This window comes from Lissotriton vulgaris, chromosome 2_1 (assembly GCF_964263255.1).
Source record: "Lissotriton vulgaris chromosome 2_1, aLisVul1.2, whole genome shotgun sequence".
Lineage (NCBI taxonomy): Eukaryota > Metazoa > Chordata > Amphibia > Caudata > Salamandridae > Lissotriton > Lissotriton vulgaris.
The window spans coordinates 35122139-35142311 of NC_141687.1; the positions used below are offsets into that span (position 1 = coordinate 35122139).

Genomic DNA, 20173 nt, shown 5'->3' on the forward strand with positions numbered 1-20173 from the left:
GTTAAATCTGTCCCTACTCTATACTAAGTGACATCCCTACTTCGCAAGTTTCTAGTACCCTAAAAAGGTGTCAGCAGTTTGACTCCCTAAGAAGTTCAAACTCTCTTAGCCTCTAAAGGTAACTTAAGTTTAAGAAGCAGTACCCTCTCTGCCTACCCATCCGCTCTCTAAGGGTCCTCGGCCTACTGCTCTCTTGCGCTCTGATCTCTCTCTCTGGACATCTGCTCATGCCATCTGCGCTATCTTCTCCCCGGGGTGCTGTCCCTAAAATACACAATCACAGTGTGGGTGGAACGCCCCTTCGACGCCCACCACGGACTTTCCCCCATGATGTCATTTTCAGCTCTTTCCATGGCTTCGTCTCTTCGCGTCGTCCGTTAAGTTGACCTTTCTCCTTAGACGCCATCTTCGTCTTCTTGCTGGTGACTTCATTGAAGTTACATTTGACACTTTCGGAGCAAAAGTCTATCACCTTATCAGAACTTTACTCTTTACGACTATATGCGTAACCTTTCTTGGTCCTGTGAATGGTCATTTCAAAACAAGACTCAAATTCCAAGCGTCTCCTCTCATGTTTAGGCAATAAACTTCGTCCAACATTGTCACCTTAAATCTAGCAAGAACTAGACTCCTTGGCTCGCACGTTCACATCAAGGCTATTCACGACTCCTGTGAGCCCACTAAATTACCAACAGCGGACTACACTCCTGCGAACCCTTGGTCAGTCAGGTTAAAATCACAAATGACCTAAAACTCTACTAACATTCCTACAAAACTTCTTCTACTCAGTATAACCTTTAACACACATTTATATATGATCGCATTTAGCAAACTCCTTTGCTTATAAGTGAATACATTTTACATAGAATATAAACCTTGATACATAGAATATAATTTTATATTCTCATTTGTTACATCGTTATATATGATTTCTTCACATTTCTCCATGTTACATTTCTCGCCGTTTCTGCATTTAAAGTTACACACGTACATGAATTCTACTTTGCACGTTCTTCTGTTCGTAAGCATTTCTACATTAGCCCACTACGTATACGGGCCTTCTAAATATAATACACGTTCAAAGTAAGTACAGTTACATTTCCTATATTACTTTGGTCACATCTGTTAACTTTATGCTATAAGCGTCAACTTCACGTTCGATATACATTTCATTCCTACGTTTATATGATATGCTTGTAAATATGACTCGGATATACGTTTTATTCAAATTGCGCTCTCTCACCTGTGTTACAGGAAGGAATGGTTTTGTGCAGGAAGGGACAACTTCCTGCAAAAAAAATATCTTTAACAGAATTTTTCTCTTTCTATTAGTGCTGCAAATGCAGCATGCATAGAAAGAGGAATTAACAAGGAGAAATAAAGATTTGTGTTTTTTTCATACCTCACTGGGGAAGCCATAGCATTTTGATGCAGGGTAGAGGTGTGGCACCGGGGTCAGGGCGACTGATGTTGGAATCTGAGGATCATGTTTCGATCGCCGGTGGCAGATTAGCCCAGCACCATGTGACTCTGGGCAATAGCTTGCTTAATCTTCCAAACTGCCCCCAGCGCCTTTGAGACCCTTACGGGTGATTGTTTGCACTTTCCAAATGTGGATTATTATTATTATCCTAGGTTTACAAGTCCTTTTAAATCTGAGAATGTGCCAGAATACATGAGTGGAGGCATGGGAACACCCATGCGGTACCCATGGAACACCCTCCCAATGCAAGATAACACAAGGCAGCGCTAAACTGCAGAAAGTGGCTTTGCTTGGCTTAGTAAATACAAAAATGATTTTGCATCAGGACTGCACCACAAGAGTGACACAACTCTGATGTAAAATCCTAGTAGATATTCTCCTCACTATCTATCTATATATCTTTAAGGCAGTGGCACCCAACATTGTGTGAGTGGCTCTTTTCAAGAACATCAATGCCCAGCGGGTCAGAAACGTCTTCAGTGTGGTCAATAGAATAAACATATATTTTTGTGGTAGCACTAAAAAGAATCCTAGCTGGAGAGCACCCTTAAGGTTTTAATCTGGGAAAGAGACCTATGGGATGACGTGGGTGCCATGCTCTATTGTTACACCACTATTTTTAGAAGAGAAACCTAATCCATGGCACATAATTCACTGAGCAGTCACTTTCTCCTAATAACTAGAGGGTTTTTTACAATAACAGATTACACTTTTTCAGACATGGGGAAACTTTTCAGCTACTCACCCCCAGTCAAGAGATCTGGGTTAATCCATCATTCTTTTGCGCGATGGACCACTCGATTCAAGCCAGCCTGGCTGATGAGGGGTGATACCCCGAAACCGGTCCTAGGATAATTGTTTCCGGTCCAGGGAGGACCTGGCCTGGCAGTTTGGTCTGGACTGTTCCCCTGGGGAGCAGGGTCAAGACTGATTTTCATATGGCTGGGTCCAAACTGGTGAGCAAAAGAACAATGGATTAAACCCAGATCTCTTGACTGGGTGTGAGCGGTTGCAAAGTTTCAGCACTCTGTCTATCATCTTGTTGCGTTTGCTATGTTCACCCTAAGTGGTCAAGGATATATGCACAGACGTAGGTCCCTTGCTCACTGTGTCACTGGAATTTAAGCTAGCCTGCTGATGAGGGGTAATACCCCGAAACTGATACCAGGGAGCTTGTATCCGGTCCAGGGAGGACCTGGCAGTTAGGGCTGGACAATTCCCATAGGGAGCAGGGTCGAGACCGATTTGCATATGGCTGGGCCCACACTGGGGTGGGGTGATGAGCAAAAGAACAATGAATTCAACCCAGATCGCTTGACTGGAGGTCAGTTGTTGAAAAGTTTTTCAATTCCATCATCTTGTGTTTTCTTTGTTTCTAATAGTGGGCTTGGTCGTTAGTTGTCAGAGCGACCAGCCCCAGCCTCAGCCATATTGCACTTTACATGCCCTGAGGCATATTTTCAGACTTACCCCACATGTAGCACTTTTGGTAATTAGTTCCCGGCTCTATCCAGGGTATAGTTAGAAATTTATAGCCAGTGCAGCACTAAAGAGATTGTCTCCAACATGGAACAAATTCATACATGTCCATACAGCAATACCTCATCTATTTGCTTAGTGTGATGCTCTCAGTGTGACGCATACGCCTAGATGTCTAATGCTCACTATCCAATAGGTATCAAACTATACCTCACTGTTGAGGACTAAGTAGGCTAAAAAAAATTGGTTTGAGGTTGCTTGTGCTCTCCATAGCCTAGACCTAGTCTGGCAGTTCAGCTAGAGTGCTACTACTGGAGCGGGGTTAACACTGATTTACAAATGGCTGGTCTTTTTCTGAAGTAGCACAATGGGCAAGAACAGTGTGCAATGTACTCTGGATGATAAATAGTGGCTGAGAATAATTCAGGCAGTCTGCTCATTACCTGTCTGGTATTAAAGTTTATATTTCTTATACCAAGAAATGTACCCTGGTGTACTTATAAAATCCATATGTTATGTTATGTTATGGTATGTTATTAAAATTTGTAGAGCACGCGTATACCCGTAGGTGTCTTGGCGCTATGGACGGGCGAGGAAGACTGCACTGTCGGCTACTTCTGGAATAGCCAGGTTTTCAAGCCTTTCCGAAAGCCGATGAGAGAGGAAGAATTTCTGAGCTCAAGAGGGAGCGTGTTCCAAAGTTTGGAGGTGAAAAAATGGAAACTACGCCCACCCCATTGACAGTGTGGGTTATTGGTACCTGGAGTAGTTTAGAGCCCGAGGACCGAAGATTCCTGGTGGGTTCATACCAGGAGAACAGGTTTTGAAAAAAGGTCGGCCCTTTGTTGTTAAGGGCCTTGTAGGCTATGGAGAGAGCCTTCAATTTAATCCATTGCTCCACCGGAAGCCAGTGCAACTTGCGGATTTCGGCAGTGACTGAGTGAGTTCTGGGGATTTTGAGAAGCAATCTGGCGGCCGAGTTTTGCATACTATGTAGTTTTTTGAGACATTGTTTTTGGGCGTTGCCTAGTAATCAGTTGCAATAGTCCAGTTTGGACTGGATCAAAGCTGTAACAATGTTTTTTCTGGCATCTACTGGGATGTATGGGAGGATTTTTCTGATCTTTTTAATAAAAAAATGGCTAGCTGAGACAATAGCATTTGTGTGATGAATTAAAGTAAGTTTGGGATCTAGCCACACCCCTAGGTTCTTAACTTTTTCCGCCGGTCTAGGGGGTTCACCCATCTCCATTGGCCACCAAAGGTTACCCCAGCTTGATTGGACATTGCCAAAAGTTAAGATCTCCGTTTTGGAGGAGTTTAACTTGAGGCAATGGGTGTTCATCCAGCAATTGACCGTGCGCATGCAAGTTTGAAATTGTGTGGCGGGAGATGATTCTTTTTTATGTATTGTTATGGCGATCTGAGTGTCGTCAGCATATGACGTGAGGCAGAACCCAAAGTTCTGAATTATTGGGGCCAGCTCTGAGACGTACACGTTAAAAAGTGACGGGCTCAGGGACGAGCCCGGAGACACTCCACAAGGGAGGGTGTATGTATCCGAGCGGTAGGCATCCAGCTCAACCATGAGTCTTCTATCTTTGAGGAAAGAGGATAGCAGACCCAAAGCTGTGCCCCCAATCCCTATTCTCTCGAGCCGCTCATGCAAGAGAGAATGGTCAACCGTATCAAATGCGGCTGACAGATCGAGGAGTATGAGCATGGATGTGCCACCCAATCCATCGCCATCCTGATCTCTTCTGTAGCTTTAATAAGTGCTGCCTCAGTGCTGTGCTCCCGGCGAAAGCCAAACTGAGATGGATCCAACAGTTTATTATCATTAATGAATTGAGTCAATTGGGAGTTCATGATTTTGTCGATTATTTTGGAAAGGTAGAGGAAGCCTGGAAATAGGGCGGTAGTTATTAGGGTCCGTGGGCTCCAATGAGGGTTTCTTGAGCAATGGGAAGATGGAAGTTGAGGGAAAACAGCCAGTGCTAAGCATGGAATTGAAAATATCTGTGAGACCTGGGCTGACCACCTCGCCGATTTCTTTAAGAATTATCGGTGGGCAGGGATCAAAGGGGGATCCAGATTTGGACTCTTGGATGTATCTGGCTACAGTCTCAACAGAGACGGGAGAAAAGGCCAGCAGAGTGTTGGTAGTATGCTCACTACAAGAGGAATCTGACGATGGTAGAAGGGTGGAGTTCTGAAAGTTATCACCACTTCACATAAATGCATTCAGTTCCAGAAGAAACTGTGCGAGATGATGATGTGAATTTTGTATACGGTCCTTCCAAAGGAACTTTCACTCTATTAACAGCCTCAGCAGCCAAATCTTCAGTGTTGGTACATATGGCTCGGGTGGTTTCTAAGCCTCCTAGACCATGGGCTCACTTGTCAACCAGTAAACATTTCAAAAAGAGATTTAGAGAACCTTTTTTTCCCCAGGTAAATCAATAAGAGTTTTCTAAAACAACTAATCAGAACTTTCCTACCTTTGAGAAGTTCTGCTCTTTCTTCAGAACTTTAGATCCTAAGGGCCTGAGTCACAAAGGGACTCCGGACTGGTGGCGGAGGGTCCGCAGTCATGGGAGAGTCCCCACACACATGGTGGAATCTCCACAATGAGAATTCTCATTGCGAAGATTCCACCATTGAGTGTTGAGACTCCCCCATGACTGTGTGGCCTCCACCATGACTGCAGGGTCTCCCCTATGACTGCAGGGTCTCCGCCATGACTGCGGGGTCTCCGTCACAAGTGTGTTCCTCCATCACGACTGCTGGGCCTCCTCCATGACTGTAGGGGTCCCCCACAACTGTGGGGCCTCCCCCATGACTGCGGAGTCTCCGCCATCAGTGCGGGTCTCCCTCACGAGTGCGGGCCTCCCTCATGACTGTGGGGTCTCCCTTATGACTGCAGGGTCTCCCCATGACTGCGGGGTCTTCCCCATGACTGTGGGGTCTCCCTTATGACTGCAGGGTCTCCCCATGACTGTGGGGTCTCCCTCATGACTGCAGGGTCTCCCCCGTGACTGTAGGGCCTCCCCCATTTCTCCGGGGTTTCGGCCTCAAGTGTGGGCCTCCACCATGACTCCGGGGCCTCCTCCATGACTGCGGGGCCTCCCCCATGACTCCGGGGCCTCCTCCATGACTGCGGAGTCTCCCCCATGACTGCGGGGCCTCCCCCATGACTGCGGGGCCTCCCCCATGACTGTGGGGCCTCCCCCATGACTGCGGGGCCTCCCCATGACTTTGGTGCCTCCTCCATGACTGTTGGGTCTTTATCACGAGTGCTGGGCCTCCCCCATGACTGCGGGGCCTCCTCCATGACTGCAGGGTCTCCCCCATGACTGCGGGGCCTCCCCCATGACTCCGGGGCCTCCTCCATGACTGCGGGGTCTCCCCCATGACTGCGGGGCCTCCTCCATGACTGTGGGGCCTCCTAAATGACTGCGGGGTCTCCACCACGAGTACAGGGTCTCCCCATGACTGCGGGGCCTCCGCCACAAGTGCGGGCCTCCCTCATGACTGCGGGTCCTCCGCCACAAGTGCGGGCCTCCCTCATAACTGCGGGCCTCCTACATGACTGTGGAGGTCTTTCACAACTGTGGGGCCTCCCCCATGACTGTGGGGCCTCCCCATGACTGTAGGGTCTCCCCCATAACTGCTGGGCCTCCCCCATGACTGCGGGGCCTCTGCCACGAGTGCAAGCCTCCTCCATGGCTTTAGGGGTCCCCCACAACTGCGGGGCCTCCCCCATGACTGTGGGGCCTCCCCCATGACTGTAGGGTCTCCCCCATAACTGCTGGGCCTCCCCCATAACTGCTGGGCCTCCCCCATGACTGCGGGGCCTCTGCCACGAGTGCAAGCCTCCTCCATGACTGTAGGGGTCCCCCACAACTGCGGGGCCTCCACCATGACTGTAGGGTCTTCCCCATAACTGCTGGGCCTCCCCCATGACTGTGGGGCCTCTGCCACAAATGCAAGCCTCCTCCATGACTGTGGGGGTCCCCCACAACTGCGGGGCCTCCCCCATGACTGCAGGTTCTCCCCCATGACTCCGGGGCCTCCGTCACTACTGCGGAGTCTCCCTCATGACTGCTGGGTCTCCTCCATGACTGCTGTGCCTCCTCCATTACTGCGGGATCTCCGCCACGAGTGCCGGGTCTCCCTCATGATTGCGGGGTCCCTCCCTCGCAACTGCGGGGCCTCCTCCATGACAACGGAGCCTCTCTCACGACTGCAAAGCCTCCCTCATGACTGCGGGCCTCCTCCATGACTGCGGGGTCTCCCTCACGGCTGAGAGGCCTCCCTCATGACTGCGGGGTCCACCCTATGACTGTGGGGTCTCTGCCATGACTGTGGGGCCTCCGTAATGATTGCAGGGTCTCCCCCCTGACTGCGGGGCCTCCGCCACGATTGCAGGGTCTCCCCCATGACTGCGGGACCTCCGCCACGAGTGCGGACCCCATTTGTGAATCAGAGCCCAGGTTCCCTTTGGGGCCCGGCATTCCTTTGCACACCTGTGGCACTGTGAACTTTTTATGAGAAGCAGCCTTCGTGGTAACCGTGTCAGCGACGAGAGCCTGTGACTGACAAGCTTCAGCTGCATAACATTACAAGAGACCAGTTTGTGTTGCACATTTACCCTCGATTCCTTTTCAGTCTAAAGCAAACTTTATCAATGCTCTCTTTGTACCTGAGTCCTACACACCAGTCAGATAAATACACATCTATTTAATGCCGATAGAGCTATGACCAATGCCACTAGCATAAACAAAGACAGATGTTGCCTTCTCCAGCCTATTGTTTGTAGATCATGGAATTAGCATTTCAGAAACTGAACATAGTCAACTGCACATTCAACAAAGTGTGAAGTGGCTACTGCAGTACTTCATGCAAACACAGGAACTACAAGAAGCATGCCAGGCCTCTATATGGACCTTTTTGCACACTTTTAGTTTGCTGCATTGCTGCAAAATTATGACAGTGCAGATAATCCAGTTTTTAAGGCTTAATAATGCAGTGTGCTAACTTGCTGCCATCTCAAGGAAACCTTTATTGGTTTTGTTTTCTTACCTCATCGATCTATGTAATGTCAAATGAGAATCTTTACCTGCTTATAAATAACGCAAAAATAAATTCACGACTCCCACTGCTCGAGTGAGATCCACGTTTGGGTGTGCATATTTGCATCTTGAATGAATTGAAAAAAGCTGTTGGAAACAAGTAACTTACTCCTTATGCCCTGTCTACGCACCATCTGTCCATTAAATACCGTTCTGTGTTCAATTCTATTAAGAATCCCACCTCTCAAACAATCTAAATTCAAGGACATCTGTGAAAGAGGCAAAAACTAGGACTTGTTTTTCTTTTTTTCATAAATAAAAGCATTGTTTTGCTGTAATTTCGAAATATGCCTACGTCAATGGAGAAGGTGCAGAATCCATTGCAATTTAAAGAAGCCCTTACGTACTATCTCAATAAAATAAAGTGATACGTTATCAAGTGAGTTATTTGTGAATGAGAGAACGCAAATCCTCCAGAAGCTAGTCCGTAGCTAGGTGGATATGGCCCCCATGACTGTGTGCCCGCTCCCTGCACACCGAAGTGTAGCGTCCTGCTACTAATAACCACAGACACCATTGCTTATATCCAAGAGCTTTATTTAGTACCTCTTACTCACTCACTGTCCCTACCCTAACTGACTCGTTACTTTCCCCCCGGCTCCTCCTGTTCCTGCTCCTCCCATGACTCCGCCCCCCAACCACTAGACTACCTCACACAGCTCTACACGAAGGGCCATTCTACACGCTGCAAAGTAGAAACCACTGCCCTTTCTGAAAGGTGCGCGTGGCCCCATCGGCTGTGCCCTGGGGATTGCTGTTCCTGTAAACCAGAGAATGGTTCTCAGGCTTCCATTAAGGTGAAGATTGGCACCTCAAAGCCTTCGTGCACAGCCGAGAGATGGCAGCGCCTACATCCTGAAGGAGCAGTGCATCTTCCTACTGTGGGGCCATCCTGCTGGCCTTCCAATGTGACAGCCCTCTCCAGAGGAAGCATTGTGACTTGCCTGCCCTCTCTGTGCAACGAGTGTGTTATGAATATTGAGGTAATGATGGAAAAGCAAAGCTGCATGTATGTAATCCCCACTCTTCATCCTGGACATGCTCTTGGAGTTCAAAAACAACCCATCAACCTTCTTCTTTCTTCTGAGAGAATAGTTGGAAATACATTTTACTGGATTCTTACTTAAATATTCCCTCAATAAGAGCTTCCTCCCTGTCAGTGGTATAACTTCTGGGGCAGTTGGACTTTAGACTCTCAAAAGGAGCAGTGGTAATATCCTCACTTGAAGGGTGCACTGGTAAAAGTGTACTTTATAGGGTTTGCTATTAATTCAGGAAAGCTGGTATTAAAACAAATACAAGTCTCAGAGATAGGAGTTCTTTACTAAATCATTTCCAAAATAAAATATATGTATTATGTTTTTTTTTTACTTATGCAGTTTTCAGTAGTGCAACCAACGTTTTTAGTGCACTTTCCAAAAAAGAATCCCTGTAGAAACATATGTGTTGAAGACAAGGGGCAGATGTATCAAGGTTCAGCGCTGGGATACCCTCCGGGTGACTACGCGCTCTAGAAAAACCATAAATAAATAAATAAATAAGATACCATTATGCACTTCTCAAATAGCGATTGTTAAGGAATCGCTATTTGAGAAGTGCAAAATGGTATGTATGTAGAATTTCGCTATTTATTAGCGATTTCCTAAAATTCCTTAATTGCGATTAGCAAATTGCTAATTGCAATTAAGGAATAATTTCCCATTCATTTCTATGGGCCAGGAGGCCCATAGGAATGAATGTGAATTTATACTCAATTTGCGATTAGCAATTTGCTAATCGCAAATTGAGAATAATTTCAAGGGTGCAAGGGTGTCTTAAGGACACCCTGCTGCACCCCTGAATTTGACATGTACATGCATATGGCGCACATACATGCCCTAAGGGCATGTATGAGCGTCATATGGTACCTTTAGAATTTAAAAAAAGTGCTTTTTGAAAAGAATTCGCCAATTACCACCAACTACAAGTTGATGGTAATTTGCGAATCGCAACACTGAAATGCTTAATACATTTCAAATATTAAATCGCAATTTGCCATTTCTTAAAAGCCTCGCAATATTAAGGAATCGCTAAATTAGCGATTCCTTAATATTGCGAGGCTTTTTGCATGATACATTCCAAATCCCGTTTTTTTGGTCGCAAACGCTGCTATTTTCCGAATCGCAGCGTTTGCGACAAAAAAAACGGATGATACATCTGCCCCCAAATGAATAAACGATAGTAAGCATATTTGAATATACACATCATATCCAGGGTCAGAAAAAAAATAAGCAGGGTTACAAATTATGGTGAATGACGACCGAGAGTGAGAACATTCTGGGATATGAACAAAGCACAACCGCATATATCAAAGAGTTGGCAAGTAAGAAGCTGAGTGAAATCCAAGTCCCTTGGAGTCCCTCATGTATTTATCTTTGTAAATGTGTTCAAGACATCCTGCATATAGGATAAGAAATTCTAATGTTAGACTTCAAAGAAATAGCTAATGTTACAAATAAATAACTGTCAATTTTGACTGTTCTGGCCCGTTGTTTCTTCTGATTCTTTGTACAGCTCCCTGTTGGATGTACTGCAGATAACATGTCTAAAGTGTTTTCTCTGTCCTATTTCCTGTTGTAGGAGAGTCAGGCACCATTGTGGGCAGCTCCCTGACCACAACGCCCAGCACACTGGTGGGAACGTGTCTGACAGATGAACATTCAGATTGGTCGGGCAGCCAGCAGACAGTGGTGGAGACGGATGTTGGTGGCAGGACGACGACGGGAGGACCATACTACTATCCTGGCACTGGGCGACCAATGGACATCTTGTCCCGGAACCCAAGGCAAGCGCTCCTTCAGGCCGCCAACGGCAAGGAGATCAGGCACCTGGGGGTGGAGCCTTTGATACGGGCATCTCGTGCAAATCTGGTGGGCACGAGCTGGGGGTCAGAGGATAGTCTATCAGTGGCAAGCGATGCATACGGGAGTGCCTTCAGCCTGTACCGAGGGAGGGCGTTTTCAATCCACATGTAAGTAGCTGTTCGTCCCCTCTGATAGGATGTCACAGCCTACCACTCCATTCCCTAGTTTTTTGAGCACCCTTTCATTTTTATCCTATTTTTGTTATTCCTGGCTTGCATTTCAGCATTTTTTGTTCTTGGTCTGAGGGCACGCTCTTCCAGTACATAGATGAGGTATTTTGCTTTCCTGGCTTAAATAACCTTCCTTAAGCAGTGAAAAGGAGGCACAGGGAGACAGCAAGAACAGGATTGAGAGAGCTGTGGTTGAAGGAAGGTGTGGCAAAAGAAAGTGGGAAGGAGGTGGTGTGAGGACAGGAGATACATAGTAGCTCTACGTAGGAAGGGAAATAAATACATTTGGGAGGGGATAGGCAAAGAGGAGCAAGGTGAATTGCAAAAAGAAACATCCAAGGAGGAGTAAGCAAGAATTAAGATTCCATCTGTTCCATCATCATGTGATTATCTGCAGATCGTAGCCACATGAATTCTGCACTCTAGTATGGACCATATGCCTGCAGATTCTTATCCTCATGAATCTAGTTAGGAAGAACAGAGAGCGCGCCCCTCGCCCCGCCTCTCTGTCTTGCTCGCGCTTTCACTTTTTTTCTTGCCCCCAACTTGGAAGACTGGATAAAACAGGGTGTGGAGACCATAGCACCCGAGACCCTACGGTCCCAACGGACCATACACCGCTCTGCACCATGCTTTAATGAAACTCTGCGCAATCACATGACACTTTGAGTTTGACCCGTCACCTGCCCAGCCGTCGGTTCATCTGATTTCAATATCTAAAGTAAATAGCACGCAGCACTAAGGCTAAGCAGTAAGCACACAATAAATGTCTGTTCCGACTTCCGAATCAATCACGTGACGTCATAGTGTGAACCCGACCGTTGTTGGGGGGCCCCCCCTCCCAGCCTCGCTCACAGGGCAGTCAATCAGTGGTAGCGTGCGCAGTGCGCACAGCCGCAACCAATGACGGCCCTGTAACATTTTGGGCCAGCCCTCTCGCCGCTGCACCGTAGTGTGACGCGTTACGCGCTGCGCGCTCACCTCACCGCCCCAGCGCCCCTCCCATCGTGTCGAGCAGTCGAGGAGTGTGGAGACCACCACCATTCTTTTTGCCTGGCCCTACTGCTCAGCTTCACAGTACTCAGTACTGTCTCTCTGTGGGCTGTGGCTGCGGGCGGGCGGCACTCTGTGCGACAGGCGATAAAATAATTGATTGAGGTGAGAGAAAGTCGGGTCGGACGTCGGAGTCGAGTCCAGTCAGATGGGGGCCCTGGCCCGGGGCAGACATACCAGGGTGGTGGGGCTATGATGGGAATATAGCTAAGCTGCTATTTCTTTCCCTCTACATTGCTCTCTCTACCTCTTCCACTCTATCACTCCCTTTGCTTTCATCTCTCTTTCTATCTCCTTCACTGTTTCCATTCACTGCTTCCAATGTCTCGCTCGTTTAATACATCTGTCTTACGTCTGTCTCTCTATCCCTAGTTCACCATTCTCTACTTCTCCCTTGCCCTTCCTCTGTATTAGCCTCATCTCTCGACATCATCTCCACCTCTTTTCTCTCTACTTCTCATATCTTTCTATTTTTCACCCCACCGGCTCTACCTGCCTCTCTGCCTCGCTACTTTGTTTACCTTACCTGTCATTCGGTGCTTCACCTTTCTATTTGTGCTATCTCATTATAACTCACCTCTCTTCCTATCTTATTTCTCTCTAGACCTTGCCCCTCGGGTTGGCACCTTTCTTACCTGCCTACATTTAAAACTGCATTTAAAACTGCATGCCAGGCCTCTAAAAACATAGCCTTTGGACCTTATACGTTTTTAGCCATGCAACAGTTGGTGTTATTGCACCAAGGATATTATGCTGCATAACTAAATACTTATAAGTTCCCAAAAGCTAGACCTATTGGCTATGCCAATGCTTGTTCTGTGTTTTGTCATTACTTGGTTAGCAGTTCATAGGAGGTATGTCATTGTCTTCAGAGAGCTCTTTCTGACCTGATTTTGATTTCCTCATGACAATCTCCATCTCTTCCCTTACTTCCTAGATGCTCCTCGATATTGTGGTAAATGATGGATAGATGACTTGGTGATACTCTGGATGTCCTCGCTTCTCATTCCCACCCCCCCTCCCAATATTCCTCTGTGACATGCCTGATGCTGGACAGCATCCTTGGTGATGCCCTGGATGTCCTCGCTTCTCATTCCCACCCCGCCTCCCAATTTTCCCCTGTGACATGCCTGATGCTGGATAGCAGCTTTGGTGATGCCCTGGATGTTATGTGTTGGTTATAATAGACTACCTCTAGTATCATTTATTCATAATTTTCTTTCAAAGGCAGGGCCTTATTGTTCCCTACCTGTAATGTTCACTAATGAACTTGTTTCTTCATATTTTTTTATCATATGGATCAGTGAACAAATATACATTTTTATCAATTTGTGAACATACACAATATGTAATCAAAAAGCCTTCATTTAGAAAAATTATTTTGCTTCATAATTATTTTCTTTTTGTTTTGATACATATTCTTCAAACATAATACACACCATAACCTTCTGTATACTAATATATCAATATACAGTGGTGAAATAAATTACATACAGTGCATGACAAAGCAACAAACTTTACACAATGACATTACATTAGTGTTGTAGTGTAATTCCTATATTCCCAATATGCTCTGCGCATTGGAATAATATATCCTATAGATTTGACGTAGGAATTAGGTCGACTAGGTCTCTATCGAAATATATTAGACTTAATTGTGAGTGCCAGATAGCTCAGAGGTCACTAGAAACGTTCTTGAATAAACAAGAAGGGATTTGTTTCTGACAACTGCATAAACATGACAACTTTGTTTCCCCAAGATAAAACTGATCTTCAGAGTCTTGGAAACAATAGATAGATATTTTACTCAGTCAATCGTGCATGCTTCGTTTCATCAGAGGGGCAGAGAAATGGAGAGACAGGCGTTTTCAATAAAAGGTTTATTGAACAGTCTTCTTTCTCAGATAAGTAAAATGAACTGCTACAATCGTAATACTGGTTGCAAAGTATAATGCGTACAGTAAGAAGAGTATTATAAAATAATACTGTAAAAGCAGTGTATCGTTCTTAGACCATAGATAAATACATACATAAATAACAAAGGCTAAAAAGTACTCAATTGGTGCTTCTAAAATACACCTACCCCAATTACCTAACCTAAGTCTTGTACGAGGGAAGAAGTAAGTGTGGTGTAGCATAGGTTTAGTTTTCTTTGCCAAGAATCTAACCAAGATTTCTCTTAGGGTTTAATCAGCTCCGTACCTTGGTTTTAGAATGAAGGAGGTCTGGTATCTCTGTCTCAGGACTCGATTTCCCAACACCCCGCGAGGGGAGCTTGGAAACACTGGAGCTGGATTCTCAGCGAGAGAAAGGACAGCTTCTCTGTTAGTGCGTCAGTTGGAGGGTCGGCTTCCTTCGGCATTTGCTGTAGCGAGCAGCGTCGGGCAAGTAGATAGTCGAGCTACTCCGAACCACCGTGTCTTTGCTATGGCAAGTGTAGGCATATATATACCTTCAAGGTGCCTAGTTTGACGTAAAGTTGGACATAATAACGTCACCAAAGAACCCCAAGGGAATGGTAGTTCTTTGAAAACGCCATGATTTCTAGGACAAATCAATATTCAAGTAAGGGGATGTCCCTGACTGCTGAAACCGAGTTTTCCCAAAAATCGTTGTGGCTTTTTGGAACTAGTGGAAGTAGCCATGCCTGTATTTGGACTAGATGGGTTATGTGTAAATATGGGTATGATTTCTATGCCTATATAAGGGCAATGTGAATTATCCATACTAATATAATAAAGAGAGAGCCCAATCCTTTGAGGCGGGTAATCGCAGGAATCACAGCACCAATCACAACACCCAATACAGCGTTGGAAAGGGCAGTTGCAGCAGAAGGACATATGCTATGCAGATGCCCACCATATACATTTAAAAGGTAAAAGAACCGTGCCAGCAAAGTAGTCCCTTGTGGGCGTGTCTGCGTTGTGCTGTGGGCGTGTGCTGGGGGCGTGGCAAACGCTGGGGGAGTGTGGTACGTTCCGCCCTTCATGCCATGTCTCATATCGTGTGCTAATCCCACCCTGCTCCCTTTAAATACCCCTGCATCCCATAATCATAACCCACCCGTACTCCTTAAAATACCCCAACACCCTTAAACACTAACCCATCTTAACCCTATAAATATACCCTGCACCCCAAAATCCAAACCTATCCCTAAACCCAAAAAATACCCCTGTACCCCAAAACGCAAACCTACCCCTGCACCCTATAAATGCCCTTGTACCTCAAAACCCAAACCTACCACTGAACCCTAAAATTACCCCTGTACCCCAGAACCCAAACCAAGCCCTGAACCGTAAAAATACCCCTGTACCCCAAAACCCAAACCTAGCCCTGAACTCTTTAAATACCCCTGTACCCCAAAACCCAAACCTTTCCCTGGACCCTAAAAATACCCCTGTACACCAAAACCCAAACCTAGCCCTGAACCCTAAAAATAACCCTGTACCCCAAAACCCAAACCTACCCCAGAACCCTAAAATACTCCTGTACCCCAAACCCAAACCTAGCCCTGAACCCTAAAAATACCCCTGTACCCCAAAACCCAAACCTAGCCCTGAACCCTAAAAATACCCCTGTACCCCAAAACCCAAACCTAGCCCTGAACCCTTAAAATACCCCTGTACCCCAAAACTACTCCTGATCCCAAAAAATACCCCTTTATCCCAAAACCCTAACCTAGCCCTGAACCCTAAAAATACCCCTGTACCCCAAAACCCATATCTATCCCTACATCCTAAAACTACCCTTGTACCCCATAACCCAAAACTATATCTGAACGCTTAGAATACCCAAACACCCCAAAACATATACCCCTATACCCATACTTACCTTATCCAAACATTTAAAAAAAGCATGCTTTTACCATTCATGGCATTTACAACGAATTTTGTTGTAAATATATACGTGGTAAAAGCATATAAAATGTAATGCCATGCATTATAATGGCATTGCGGAGTCATGGTACTTTCGTAATGAAAGTATGCGGAGTGATGGTATGCGGAAAGAAAGTTGCGGAATAATGGGTGTTTACCCTCCCCCGGTAAGTACATTGGTGGCACGGCGGCCCACATCTCCAGCAACATACTCTTATTTTTTCACCACCCATTTGAAAAATGCACAGGTCTCTCTCATAGATGGCCAGCACCGACATACACTTTTAGACACACCTCCCGCCACAAGTTCTAGAATTGCGAACTTTCGAGCTGGGGAGCTACGTTCGAATCTCGGCATCAGCTCAACCTCCTGTGATTCCAGGCAAATCGCTTTGTCTCCCCTTGCCTACCACAAATGAATGTGCTCTTCTGCAGTGTAAATTGTGCTCATGCCATGTTGTCGAGTTCGTGCTATATAATATTGCAAGGAAAAATAAAGTAGGGAAACTCGAGTTCTCACACTACTGAACGTGCACTCTTAAGTGCATCAGCAGTGCACTGTGAATCGGAGCGTTTCACAGATAAGAAATGCTATCAAAACGAAATCCTACAAAACAATAATCTACTGGCCGGCAGCAATTCATACACGGACAACGTCGGGACGGGCTGCTAGTAACTATATAAGGGCATGAATCGGCAAATTACGCTTGATTCTAAAATGCTTCATAACAGTAATTTTAATAAAATGTGAGGGCCTGGGCAGATATACTTTAAGGATAAAACAGTTGGGTCTAATATTATCAAAAGCCAAAGCCTTCTGTGGCTAGATGGTCTTGCAAGTAATGTTTATTGTGGTTGAGCACATGGAAAACCAAGAGCGTCAGCCACTACTAGATGCTCCTGAGTGAAGAATATAGGTCAGCTACTGTCACAGTGGGTTTATTGCATGCTCAGATGGATGTGATGAAGGGTTGCATGTGCCTCCTCATGTACTGGAAGATTCAAGTTTGCACCATTCTCCCCGTTCCTTATTTTTCTTTTTCGCATGCCACTAGTAGCTCTCCTTTTACCACCTTTTTCTTCTTTTTAATTTGATAGTTTATTCCACCAAATCGTGGATGGGCTTTCATTCCTAAATTGTTATTTTGTTTTCATTTTAAATTGTTTTCTCTGATTGTACGTGTCATGTATGTTCTGATTTTATATGTTATGTGTGTATAGAAAGCCATAGAGACCACTGAATACAAATCACCCAATACTCTTGCCACTCATTATGTGAGTGTGTGCATCTCAACTAGTCACTGTCTCTAGATCCATACATACCTCTGATATCTTAAAACACTTCACACGTATTTCCTCTTCCACTTTTCTCCAGTATTTAAATACCGATGGTATCCCAATGGTGGTATCATGATTCTTCCTACACTCTTCCAGAGATGTTTAGAAGATCTCAGGAGCAGACGTCAAACCTCATTAGTACTCTCATCTGAACCTCTACGAGATGCCTTTGCCAGAACTGGACACATGCACTAGGTAGCTCTAGGTGAGGCCTGACAAATGATATGTACTATGGAAACTCACATTCCAGTTTACAGCTGGTTCAATCTCTGTTTAAACCCAAACATCCCAAGAAGGTCTGCATTGCCTTGAGAAACTATTTTAAGTAGTTCATGCCTTTACAAGTTCTTGCAATGCAATGCCACCTTGCTATCACATCGTGGCGGGAACAAGGCTGGCCGGGGAAAGGCTATTATCTTCAAAGATTCTTTTGAGGCATTTACAACTCCCTTAAGTCAATGTGGAAATATTGAGGTTCTGGTTTTTAGCTTTAAACTCTCCCCCTCCTTCCTTTTTTCAGGCATGTTGATGCATGGACCTCCAGACTGCCCTAACAGCTGTTTCCTTTCTCTCTATGATGGTTTTGCACAATACTCTCCACAATACGCTATTTAGACCATGTTGGGTGGCTTGAATGTCCACGCAGGGGACCCCACTTCCACTTTAGCTAGCGAGTTTGTTCAACTGGTCCGGGCCCCTACTCATTGGGCGGGCCATATGCTAGATTTGATCTTCACCAATGTTGCCAGCCTGCATGTTAATGATCCAGAACAGCTGATTTGGACCAATCATTTTAGCATTCCTTTTATGTTTTCTGGTCCTCCTGTACAGACTAGGAGTGCCTCATCTCAGGTGATGAAAAGAAAGTGGCAGAACCTATCGGAGGAAGCTTTGGGTCAGTCCCTTAGTTCTGTTCCTTTGATTTTAGAAGGAGCAATTTGGAGCCATTTTGCAGTTTGAGAGCTGGATTTCTAACGCATTAGACCGCCTTGAGTGTGAGGCACTCCATACCGTAGTTTTCAACACTCTTGAGAATGAAGAAAAGTCTGTGAAAAAAATTGGAGCGCCAATTAGAGGAAAACGTATGACTCTAGTGCTAAGACCCTCTATAAAATAGCGCTTAGGAGCTTACACAAAAACACGTGTACTGCCATGAAAGAAAATTTTGCACAACATATCAATGCTGCAGCAAATTCTCCAAAGAACGTGTCTTAGATATTTAATTCTTGTATGTCACCTGATGCAACAAAAATTACCCTTACCCCATCAACTGAACTTTGCGATGTGCTATAGTGTTTTTTTGATTGGAAGATTCAAATGCTTCACTCTTCCTTTCACTAAGTCTCAGTCGGAGGACTCAGCTATTAACTCAATTGATGTGGAGAATTTGGAAACCAGTCCATGTGCTGTGCACTGTGACAAGCCAATATTTAATGAATTTGCTCCTATTTCCGAAGAATGCTCTTTGAATAAGCTATTAAAATACAAGTCTGGCTCCCAAGAGGATATCTGTTCCCTACACATCTTCAGACTTATGGCACAGCACTTTAATTCTCCACTTAATGAAATATGGAATACGTCACTAATGTCTGGAACTTTTTCTGGGTGTTGGAAATAGGCATCTCTTATTCCATTGCTAAAAAAGCCTAATGCAGACACAAGCATGATGAGCAGCTGTAGGCCCATATCTCTTCTCCCAGCTCCTGCTAAATTTCTGAAGAAATTGGCCTAACAACAACTGTCCACTGTTGTCGATACCAATTCTATTCTCCATGATTCACAGTCAGGTTTCCGGATAGATTTCAGTACGGACACAGCCCTTTTGGAGGTAACAGAGTTTGTCAGGGAGAATTTGGACAAGAGCTCAGTAATGATGGTGTTTCTCCTGGATTAGTTGGCAGCCTTCAACACTGTTTCTCATGCTATTTTGTTGAGTAGACATTGCAATCTTGACGTTCAGTGCAAGGATGTTTTATGGGTCAAATCTTTCCTGGAAAGCAGAACCTAATGGGTGTATTTACACCCGCATTTTTCGGCTAACAAACTATTGGTATGTGGGGGTTCCACAGGGTTCTGCTCTGAGCCCATTTTTGTTTGATCTTTGCCTTGTCCCCTTGGCAAAGCTCATCAATTCTTAGGGTGTCAAGGTAGAGTCTTATGCTGATGTCACCCATTTGCTTTTCTCCTTCCAAGATAGCATGAAGGCAGCTTTTCACAATTTTAAAGAATGTCTTAGGGGTGTCACTGCTCGGATAGATGCAATTTGTTTAAAATTAAATTCTGACAAAACAAAAGTTTTGGTTTTTAACAAAAATGGCCTCCCCACTGCCTTTTCTCTGGATGACTCCTGAACTGAACACCTGTCCTAATCCTACCTCGTTGGTTAGAAATGTGGCTGTTATCGATGATTCCTCTCTCTCCTTTGAGGCATAAATTAAAAAAAATGTCTTCTGGCTGTTTTCTGAAGATCGAAAAACTGAAGAATCTTCTTGATCTGGTTCCCGAAAAGACAAGGAAAACAGTATTTCATTCATTGATTACATTCCTCCTGGACTACCTTGGTCTCCCTGCGTATTTCATACACAGATTTCAGTTAATTAAGAAATTTAATTTAGAATGCAGCGGCTAGATGCTGAGTCATCCTCATATCTCGCCACGCTTGAGACCCCAGTATTGGCTCCCGGTGGAACTACATATTAATTTCAAAGCTTTTCATGGGAAGGCCCTATACTATCAG

The 20173-nt window shown here is 45.3% G+C and overlaps 1 protein-coding gene across 3 annotated transcripts in view; it reads left to right on the forward strand.

Annotated features, from left to right (window-relative positions):
* The window catches only part of SPEG (striated muscle enriched protein kinase), a 1422155-nt gene that overhangs the window by 366617 nt on the left and 1035365 nt on the right, over nucleotides 1-20173 (forward strand). For 2 of the 3 annotated variants that reach the window (XM_086954404.1, XM_086954405.1), the window contains one exon: nucleotides 10717-10921. In XM_086954404.1, the coding sequence (XP_086810530.1) occupies nucleotides 10717-10921 (205 nt within the window). Of the gene's footprint in view, nucleotides 1-10716; nucleotides 11108-20173 lie in introns of all 3 variants that reach the window. The other variant, XM_086954403.1, reaches the window with a different exon arrangement.